Below are 10,427 nucleotides of genomic sequence, written 5' to 3'. Positions count from 1 at the left end.
CTATAATAGTCTTACAAGCTATAGGTCTCATGTAACTCCAAAGAGTTGAACCTTTGTACATGCACATTTCCATACTAGAGAAAGGGGAGCAAAGTAGCCTCACCTTCTAATTAAGTTTTCTCTCATAAGGGTTTTAAACATTTCATTCATTTAAACAAAAAAATAGCTATTAAAAAATCTGAGATCTAAAGCAAAAATCAACCTACATAATATGTGTTTTAGTTATTTTTATTAGATTTGTTGTGACAAACTATTCTAGTGGAATATCCATAACAATTTACAGATCAACAAATGAGCCCCTTCATTTGCAAACTTGTCTACATTGAATTGAGATGCCTAAAAACACGATAGAACACAGATTCTGAAAGAATATTTACCAATCTTCGAGCTCTAGTAATGATTTGGCTTAGTGAGGGATATTGAGGGGTTGTTTGGAAGTGCATACATTAAGTTATCATTGTTGAATCACCAGTTCAAGAATTGTCACATTCCTTGCTTATTTAGAAGTAATAGCCCTTGTAGCAATGCTAATGCTTCCACTTAATTGCTTGTGGTCTTCCCTAACCTCGAGACAAAAGTGATCTTTTGTTTTCCTAAGGGATCATGGATGTTCCCCATACCTACTACCACAATCCCTATTCCAAGCTCTAGTCACAACATCTATGGATATTTTACCAACAAAATACCCTAATATAATGCGATGATTTAGGTTATCACAAATCATTCTTTATTTAGTAATAATAATTATATTCAATTTTATAAAAAGAGATTTCTTTACATTGTGAAAGACCATTAAGTTAAACCTACTTTCTTTTGTAGCACCATTAATATTATTATACAATAAGTTTTAAAATATTTAAATTGAGAAATGTTGAATGAGTAACTATTTACTCCCCTTAAACCTTATGATGATTATTAGAAACCTATAAACCAACGATAGTAATAGTAAAAGTTACCATTATTAGTGTAAAGGTTTTTGAGATGGATACATAGCAACAAATCTTTCAAACCCTTCACATTAGGTTCCCATTTTTTTTTTCACTTTGCACATTATTGATAACCTAAAAGATTTTTTTTTGTAATTGTATAAACTTATTTGATATATCCAAGTTTTTTCACTTAAGAGTATGTGGATCTCGTGGTAATAGGGAAAAGGGTATTATAAAGTATTACCACTCAATTTTTTGTTTTTGTTTTTTAATTTTCCATTACCAAATAAAAGCAAAGAGGAAGGGAAGGTCAAACAAAAGCACATTGTAAGTTGAAAAAAAAAAACTTCCAATAATAAAAACTATTCCAAAAATTTACCGTTGGATAAAAAAACACCATCTAATAATAAAAAAAACAATTCCAATAATCTAATAATAAAAAAACAATTCCAATGATCTAACATTTTAATCTTGCGCACCCAGTTCACAAAAAACTCTTGTCAGACTCCCGTTTCAAACCATTGCTATTTTACACCTTCGGGGAAAATAAATAAAAGATTACACGGAACCATTGCAAGAACGGAACTGAGAAGACCTCATAACTCGCCACGTGATAAAATTAACAAAATATTTTTGCAAATTTAATGCTTCATTCACACATCCCCTGCAACTACTTTACTACATATTATAAAACTCGCTTTTTCCGACTTTCATGACGTCATCCGAGCCGTTGGAGCGGATGACGTGGCACAATCGGTATTCTCTAATATACCCATCGCGGCTATCAATTTTGTGACCGTTAGTGACCACGAGCGAACAATATACCCGTTACAAGCAACGAATTCTTCTCAGGTCAAGGGATTTTAAATTAAAACCTTGTCTATCAATCTCATCTATATTTTCCTCTGCGGGGATCGTCTGGTTTGGCATTGGGCGGATGTAAATGTGATTCTTCGGGCTGCAGGGCTAAAGAATGTCTATAAGATCGACCATGCTCTGCAGTCCCTCTGTTCTTTGAGTTATGATGAGACTGATAAATTTGATTACACCCGTTGCAAATCCAATTATTGGGCTTCTCCCCATTTTGACATAAATACAGTATTCTTCCTTCATATTTGTTTGTCCATGGAAACTTCCCTGTAGAGGCCGGATCTGTCTATCTGTTCTATTGGACTCAGGCAGAAAACCCATCAAACCCTTCTTCAGAACAATGTATTACACCAGGGTGAGTGCTATCTTTTTCTTATGGACATTATAGGGTTTGTCTTTTTCTCCATAACAGGGTATTGCTACGGAAGCAATATATTTGCTTTCAGGGAGGGGTTAATTTTTGTTTTTCATTATGGCTTTTGGCCTTTGTTTCAGTCTGTTCCTTGCATTTTTAATGCTGGCAATGCGATTTCTCCCTCTGTGTCTATATTTTTCGCTTTTACAATGGTTTAGTAGGGCACCTTGTGACATTAACCGCTTTGGAGATATTGTGGCAGCAGCAAATGGCGGGATTTGCTGAAAACAAACCTGGATTGGCCAAGCCCACCACCACTAAAGGTATGGTTCTGATCCAATGCACCAGATATCTTTTAGGAGAAACTAAAAAAAACTTGAGGTGCAAATTTAATAAATATTCAGATGCTCTTTAATAAACATTAAGGTCTGTACCTCACCTTAATATTTGTACCTTACCTTTTTGGATGCTTTTTAATAAATATCGAGGTTTGCACCTTTCTCTCTCACACACAGTGATCTTTCTCACCTGTGCATATGCTTAATTTTTTATACTCTGTATTTTGGTTTGAGATGATCTGTATCAAATATTTGAGGTTTTCAACTCATAAGCACACACTGTGAGGTTTTCCACCTGGGCATATGCTGTGTACCCTGTTTTTGTTTTAGATGCTCTGTCTTAAATATTGAGGTTTTCACCTCAGAGAGGCACACATGGGATCTCCCCCTTACTGGGAAAATGCTTAATTTTTTGTATACTGTATTGGTTTGAGATGCCCTTTTAGTAAATATTGAGGTCTGCGCCTGGCAATATGCTTAAATGCTGTGCTCTGTTTTGGTTTGCACCTTACACAGACAGTCACACTTGGGGCATATGCTTAATTTTTCGTTTTGGCTTTACATAATTTTGAATGAAGATTCCCATATTTGTATTGAGCAATGAGTGAGTTGAGTATGCTGACAGGTCCTCCTGAAATGGAAGGCAACAAAGCAGCAGCACCATCAGGACAAGCAAATGGTCGTCGAGTTCTAGGTGACATTGGGAATGTTGTTTCTGCCATGCCCCAAAGGTGTTATTTATATGCTCTGCCTATTTATTTGAAGGGAGTTCTATACTCTGTTTTTATCTTGTGACCTTAGATTTAATCGCATGTTTGGCTTATTTTCTTCAATGTCGGTTGTGGTGCCATTAAAAATGTTGTTTCTGCTATGCCCACAAGATGTGCTAGTACTGTTAGAAATGATGGATTGCAACAATGTGTTTACATGCCTTTATTGGTGCGCTCCGCCTTTGGATTTGAGTAGCAGTTTCTATTCTCTGTTCTCTGTTCTTGGGGGACGTTATTTGATCGTGGTTACTTATCTGGGTTTTTCGTCATGGCCCTTCAGGAATCCACGTGCTGTTGGTTCTAAAAATGTTGTTCCGTTCAATCGTCCAGTGACAAGGTGAACACTTTTCTTCAAAAATCATATGCATTCTTCCTAGATAGTTTGAACTGTAGATTTATGAGTGCAGGATTTGATGCCGTCTCTGTGGTTGTTTATTCCAGGAAATATGTTGCAACACTAGCAAACAATCAGCATTTTGTACAGGTATTCTTTCAAGCATTTTGCTGTTTAGTAAATGTCCAGTACCGAGTTCCATGTAAAAATTGAGTTAAGGATACGTATTTACTTTGCCTAATAGGATTCCCAACCTGTGAATGGACCTGATGAGAATCTGTGGGTGGGAGCGAAGCAACAAAAGACACTCTCATCTACAGGGAACAATAAACATCAAATTGCACATGAAGTTGATATGGAAGATCAAATGACATCAGAGCCGACTGAGGTTCAGACTGAGGTTAGTTGAGAGGGCAATCCTTGTCTGGCAGTTAGTTTTGCATCTCTGCAATTTGTTTCTTTGCCTTTCATGGCAGAAGTCATGATACATAAGAACAGTGCATCCAATGTCAGGAATGCTGTGAAGTGGAAATGGTAGATTCAGTTGATCCAATGTCAGACATCGACGAGGCTGATGCAGGAGACCCAATGGCTGTTTCAGAATACGTACAAGACATTTACAGTTTGTATAAAACTAGAGAGGTAAGAATTTGCAAATTGCTTCTCTGCACTCCTATAAAAATTCAATTCGGTGGAAATTTTAAGTGGGTTCTGATGCCTGGAATCAATGCGGTTAACATAAAGCCTTGAATTTATGACAGAATTTTAGTTGTGTTCCACATGACTACATGTCCCAGCAATCAGACATAAATGAGAGAATGAGGGCTATCCTGGTTGACTGGCTCATTGAGGTAGATTTTGTCTGCCAGGCAGTCCTTTCGTTACAGCCTTCGAATTATATTTCTCCTTTCCTTAATTTATTCTATAAGTGCTGCTAATAGTATTAGTCCCTGTTTCCTTCTGCAGGTGCACATGAAGTTTGAGCTCATGGATGAAACTCTATTTTTGACTATCAACATTATTGACAGATACCTTTCAAGACAGAAAGTGATAAGAAAGCATTTGCAGCTTGTAGGGGTCACCGCCATGCTTTTGGCATGCAAGTACGAGGAGGTCTCTGTTCCTGTGGTTGATGACTTCGTTCTTATCTCTGACAATGCCTACACTAAAGAAGAAGTTTTACAAATGGTGAGAACTTTTATTCCATCTTTTGCAAAGAGAGGTTAGCCATAAACTATTGGTAAGCTCTTATAGAAATAGAGTCAAGTCTCAACTAAACTTCTGTAGCACCAACGAATAAATAATGCAGAAAAAACTACTTTCAAAAAACTGCTTTAAGCCCACTAATAAATTATTCAGAAATATATTTCAACAACTGGCTGCAAGCTTAATTTTGGATGTCAGGTCCTTGAAAATTTAATAAGCTGTGACTAATCTAATGTTGGGGTCACGGCTGCTTAGGATGACTTGAGCGACTTAGCTAAACGAAACCCTCTAGTTTTACAAAGGGTGAGAACTTTTCTTCCATCTATTCACAAAGAAGTTAAGCCTAATCGTTTCATATATTAGCGATAAACTATGGGCAAGCTCTTACGGAAGTAGAGTCAGTCAAGTCATAACAGAACATATCAACCAATACATGATGCAGAAAGAACTTTTTCTCGATAAACGGCTTTAAGTCAAGTCATAAATTATTCAGAAATAAATATTTTTCAACAATTGGCTGCAAGCCTCATTTTGGGTGTCAGGTCCTTGTAAATTAAATAAGCTGTGACTAATCCAAGGTTTGGATCACATTAGGCTGCTTAGAATGACTTGAGAGACTACTGAACCGAAACCCTCTAGTTTAATTGACCTGTAATGTTTGAAAAATAGATGACCCAACATTTGTGGCTTTTCACTTCACTAATTTTCAAGCCTTCTCTGAGATGCAGGAGAGATTGATACTTAGTACTCTGCACTTCAACATGGCAGTGCCAACTCCTTATGTCTTCATGAAGAGATTTCTGAAGGTAGCTCAATCTGATGAAGAGGTATGATGCCTTTTTTATATAATAGGAATAGGTTTTCATATAACACGGTATTGGATGGAAAGTATCCATGTCTCATGAATTGCAATCCTTTTATGCATTCCAGATGGAGAGATTGTCTTTTTTCTTCATGGAGCTTTGCCTGGTGGAGTACGCTATGTTGAGATATCAACCCTCCATGCTTGCGGCGGCCGCAGTTTATACTGCACAATGTACCCTGAAAAGAATTCCATGTTGGAATGGAAGTATTGAATGGCATAGTAGCTACTCGGAAAGCCAACTTTGGTGAGTCCTAACCTTTTTTTAAAATCTGATTTCTCACTGTATTTGTTATTACAGTAGTTGTTGCCATTTTATTCATTAAAGATCATTCATTAATTCACTTTTATTTGTCCTTTCAGGGAATGTGCCAAGATGATGGTGCATTATCATCAGAAGGCAGGGGAAGGGAAGCTTACTTGTGTTCACAGGAAATACTCTGCCTCCAAATATGACCGTGTAGCCAAGATAGAACCAGCTCTCTTTATTAGAGAAATGGTCCTCTAGGATACTGACAGATTAACAATCATTCTATAGCATGGTTTACTAACCATGCAAGCTCATGTCATGTCTTTTATCAGGTTTTTATTTTATGCATAAGTATTGTAGTTGGAGTTCATGTGCTGAATTAAGCTTTGAAGTGATCATGATGACATCCTAATTCTTTGATGGACAAGAAGAGCAAGAGAGTAGAGGCGTTAAATTTAAACAACTGAGGCACTGAGTAGCAATCTCTGTACCTCCTCATTGATTTTTGACGAGGTGGGTGAAGAAGCTTAGCTGTCTTGACTATTTCACCAAACTTCTATTACTGCCTGAGAACAACACTGGTAGGTGGTGATCAGAATATGTTAAGATGGTCTGATCTCTTTATCTATCAGAAAAAGAAGTGAGCAAGATCCTCCTCCATTGGGGTGATTAGGGATCAAATTTAATATTTAATAATTCTCTGTAAACCAAAAGATACATACACAGATTCAGGAGGGATGATTGGTGCAAGACCAACTTCTTCTCACTCGTGTTACAAGTAGCCACCTGACTAAGCAAAGGTACTGCTGCTGGACTTGTGTTTTTAAGTCGGATCAGTTTGGTAGGCTCAGGATATGAGGAGAATTGGTTGTAAATTCAACAGCCACAGCATTGTTAGTAGTTGAATATTTTCCACTCCGTTTTGAGATAATAACAATAATGATTCAGAGTAGCTGTTTGCATAATTGTTTTCTTTGTTATTCTATGGAGATCTTCAGTTTTTCATTTCAGTGGGTTCTAATGCTGTTTCTAAAAACATTAACCAATTTATTTCTCCATACTTAAATCAACAATTCTTTGTTTCTCAGGAAAATCAAGATGCCCTGTGTTATGGTACACTTGTTGTTGATTCTTTGTTTCTCAGGAAAACCAAGATGCCCTGTATCTTCACCAAGAAAACCAAGATGATGTTATTTTGAAAAACCATAAAGACATGGACACTAAACAGACTATTTCAATAAATCCAAATCCACATATGAGGAGAATTGGTTGTACAATCCATCCCACAGCGTTGTTAGTAGCTAATATTTTGGATAATTCGGATTTCTGTCTTCGAAATTGTTTTGTTTATTAGTCACCCCCTTTCACCATGGACTCTGGAGACTTTGTTTGCTGCTAAGTGCTAACAGGTTATTATTGAGCAATGTAAATATTGTAAATAATACCACTCTTTCTTTGTTTGATAATGTCTGTGTTGATTCGAAGGAAAAATTTTCATTTTCTCTGCTTCCCATAAAAATGTTTTTTAGTCTTTTTATGGAGAGATTATCATTTATTTGAAAAACATTAAAATTTAAAATATCATATAGATAATTGTATTAAAAATTAAGAGGTAAACCGAAAATAGTACATGTGTTATTACGTGATAATCATTTGCTATTAGGTAATTTGTTAATTGACCTAAGTCAAAATTTAAAATATTATATAAATAATTATATTAAAAATTAGGAGGTAAATAATGTAGTATAGATGTTTATTTATTAAAAAAAAAATAGATTATTAAAATGGATTTAATTCAACAAGTATAAAAATATATTTAGATTTCTAAACTTAATAAATATATTATGAAGATGAACGTATTTACTAACAAATAAAAATAAATATATAATAGGTATAGAAATGTATTTAGATTTTTAAACTTAATAAATATAGTATTAAGATGAACTTATTTATTAACAAAATCAAAATAAATATATAATAGGTATAAAAATGTATTTATATTTTTAAACTTAATAAATATATTATGAAGATGAAGATATGTATAGTAAATATATTCTGAAAATAAAGTATAATTTTAAAAAGCATTGTAAGATTAAACAAATATTGGAAAACAAATTCTAAAAAGCATTGCAAGAGTAAACAAAAATTGGAAAACAAATTCTTTAATTGAAGATTGTCATTTCTGTAACACATTCGGAAGGGGGTGAATAGCAATTAACTAAAAGACATAATCAAAGTTATAGCTCGACATGTGTTATTACGTGATAATCATTTGCTATTAGGTAATTTGTTAATTGACCTAAGTCAAAATTTAAAATATTATATAAATAATTATATTAAAAATTAGGAGGTAAATAATGTAGTATAGATGTTTATTTATTGAAAAAAAAATAGATTATTAAAATGGATTTAATTCAACAAGTATAAAAATATATTTAGATTTCTAAACTTAATAAATATATTATGAAGATGAACGTATTTATTAACAAATAAAAATAAATATATAATAGGTATAGAAATGTATTTAGATTTTTAAACTTAATAAATATAGTATTAAGATGAACTTATTTATTAACAAAATCAAAATAAATATATAATAGGTATAAAAATGTATTTATATTTTTAAACTTAATAAATATATTATGAAGATGAAGATATGTATAGTAAATATATTCTGAAAATAAAGTATAATTTTAAAAAGCATTGTAAGATTAAACAAATATTGGAAAACAAATTCTAAAAAGCATTGCAAGAGTAAACAAAAACTGGAAAACAAATTCTTTAATTGAAGATTGTCATTTCTGTAACACATTCGGAAGGGGGTGAATAGCAATTAACTAAAAGACATAATCAAAGTTATAGCTCGAAATGGATAAAAATTTAAATGAAATGTGAAATAATTTAAATAAAATGCATTTCAAAGCTTTTAATAATATAGAGAAATGACTCCTAGTTAAATGATATAAGATTTTTTTAATAAGACCACATTATGTGATCTATTTAATAAATATTTATGAAAGGTTTGCAATTTCATCATGTTGTAAATTTCTACGTTTGATTGGACCATTTGATTGGATGATGATGGTTTTTTATGGGGATTTTTATGGCACATACGAGAAAGGGATTGCTTTGTAATGAGTTACTTAGCTTGAAAGACTTGAAAGATAGAAGAATTTGACCAAGGTTATTCGAAAAGATTATCTTGTCTTCATGAAATTTGTGTGAGACTTATAATTAAAACCTCCATGTATTTTTTAGAATCCTTATTCCAATGAAAGATAATGAAAAATGATGACCAAAAAAGGAGGAACCAAACTGCTAACAATTTTTTTTGCTAATGAGTTTTAAATGTTTTTTTGTCAATCAACATTTTGTATTTAGTGTTAAAGGGAGTATTGGTGTACACATCGATATGCACCATTATATAGAGTTTCAAGGATCTAAAAATGATTCATTATAAAAGTTTGCATCATTATATAGAGTTTCAAGGATCTAAAAATGATTCATTATAAAATTAGAGAAAGGGAAACCTTTGAAACCATTTTCTTAAAAAACCACAAGTTTTTAACAATGCAAAAGTCACCTCAATTGCAGATTGCATGTGGAAGTTATGTTTCTTGTGAGTTAAACTAGATTGACCACCATGGTAAGTGTATGCTATGTGAGCCCAAAATTCTAGGAGGTCCATAAACCTTATCGCAAATTGAGGGTTGAGAATACAAAAACCCTAACCTTAGATGCCATAGTGTCAAAGTAACTCCATAGTGAGTGGCCCCTTTCATAAGCAAAGAAAAGAGAGCAAAGCATATGCCTCACCCTCTAGTTGGGTTTGCTCCTATATTAGGTTTCATAGGATACATGTTGTGCTTGTTTGCATGGAAGACGTGTTCTTTCTCTTATTTTTTCATTTTCATATTTAAGATACTTTTATAAATTTTAATAATAAGCTTGTAAAAGAGTTTAGCATAATATAAGATCTATTATGATGAATTGTTCCAATGGAATATTCAAAATAGTTTATAAATCATATTGGTACCATAGATAGGTTTCTTTGGAGCATTTGTGGATGGTTGTAGGATCTAGGAATAAACTTAAGAAGGAAGTCATAGAACCCTAATCATGATAGATGAGTTTGTTCATAACAACCCTTATTATATGTTGTGATGAATTGTTCCGCTGGAATATTCACAATAGTCTACAGATCATATTGGTACCAGAGGTAGGTTTCTTTGGGGTTTTCATGGAAGGTTGTAGGATTAGGAATTATAAGAATTAACTTAAAGAAGGAATTCATAGAACCCTAGCCATGATAGTTGAGTTTATTCATAACAACCCTTATGATGCAATTACATAGATATTTGTGAGGCTAAAGTTTTCGATATCCCTTACAACATGGTCCTCCTCATGGTAGCCCTAGAAAACAAGTTTTCTAACTTAGAATTTGGACTAGATGAGAAATTAAGATAACAAAAACACAAAATGAGCCCCAAAGAAGAGCATGAGAAAGAGTAAC

The 10,427-nt window shown here is 33.5% G+C and overlaps 1 protein-coding gene across 3 annotated transcripts; it reads left to right on the top strand.

Moving 5' to 3' along the window:
* Nucleotides 1-1,744: 1,744 nt before the first annotated feature.
* Nucleotides 1,745-6,866, top strand: LOC149141714 (G2/mitotic-specific cyclin-2-like). 3 transcript variants are annotated; one of them, XM_089448416.1, is made up of 12 exons: nucleotides 1,745-2,154; nucleotides 2,420-2,477; nucleotides 3,118-3,223; nucleotides 3,543-3,599; nucleotides 3,704-3,746; nucleotides 3,841-3,996; nucleotides 4,095-4,238; nucleotides 4,358-4,447; nucleotides 4,563-4,784; nucleotides 5,531-5,629; nucleotides 5,733-5,911; nucleotides 6,028-6,866. In XM_089448416.1, the coding sequence occupies exons 1-12, from the start codon at nucleotides 2,140-2,142 to the stop codon at nucleotides 6,170-6,172; spliced, it is 1,314 nt and encodes a 437-aa protein (XP_089304542.1). In that variant the 5' UTR covers nucleotides 1,745-2,139; the 3' UTR covers nucleotides 6,173-6,866. The 3 variants fall into 3 exon arrangements, with proteins under 3 accessions (XP_089304542.1, XP_089304541.1, XP_089304543.1); XM_089448415.1 differs by having other exon boundaries at nucleotides 1,746-2,154; nucleotides 2,417-2,477; XM_089448417.1 differs by having other exon boundaries at nucleotides 1,748-2,154; nucleotides 2,417-2,477; nucleotides 4,110-4,238.
* Nucleotides 6,867-10,427: the final 3,561 nt, after the last annotated feature.

The sequence above is a fragment of the Pinus tabuliformis genome, chromosome X, assembly GCF_031772625.1.
Source record: "Pinus tabuliformis cultivar Carrire ecotype Pingquan chromosome X, CPIR1, whole genome shotgun sequence".
Lineage (NCBI taxonomy): Eukaryota > Viridiplantae > Streptophyta > Pinopsida > Pinales > Pinaceae > Pinus > Pinus tabuliformis.
Note: the sequence above shows the minus strand (reverse complement) of the source record. Positions and strands in the feature narration are given on the sequence as shown.

Bases quoted from the DNA above. Each gene is read 5' to 3' on its own strand.
- LOC149141714 (XM_089448415.1), top strand. The intron at 4,448-4,562 runs GTAGATTTTGTC...TTCCTTCTGCAG, and splicing joins TGGTTGACTGGCTCATTGAG to GTGCACATGAAGTTTGAGCT. The intron at 5,630-5,732 runs GTATGATGCCTT...TATGCATTCCAG, and splicing joins TAGCTCAATCTGATGAAGAG to ATGGAGAGATTGTCTTTTTT.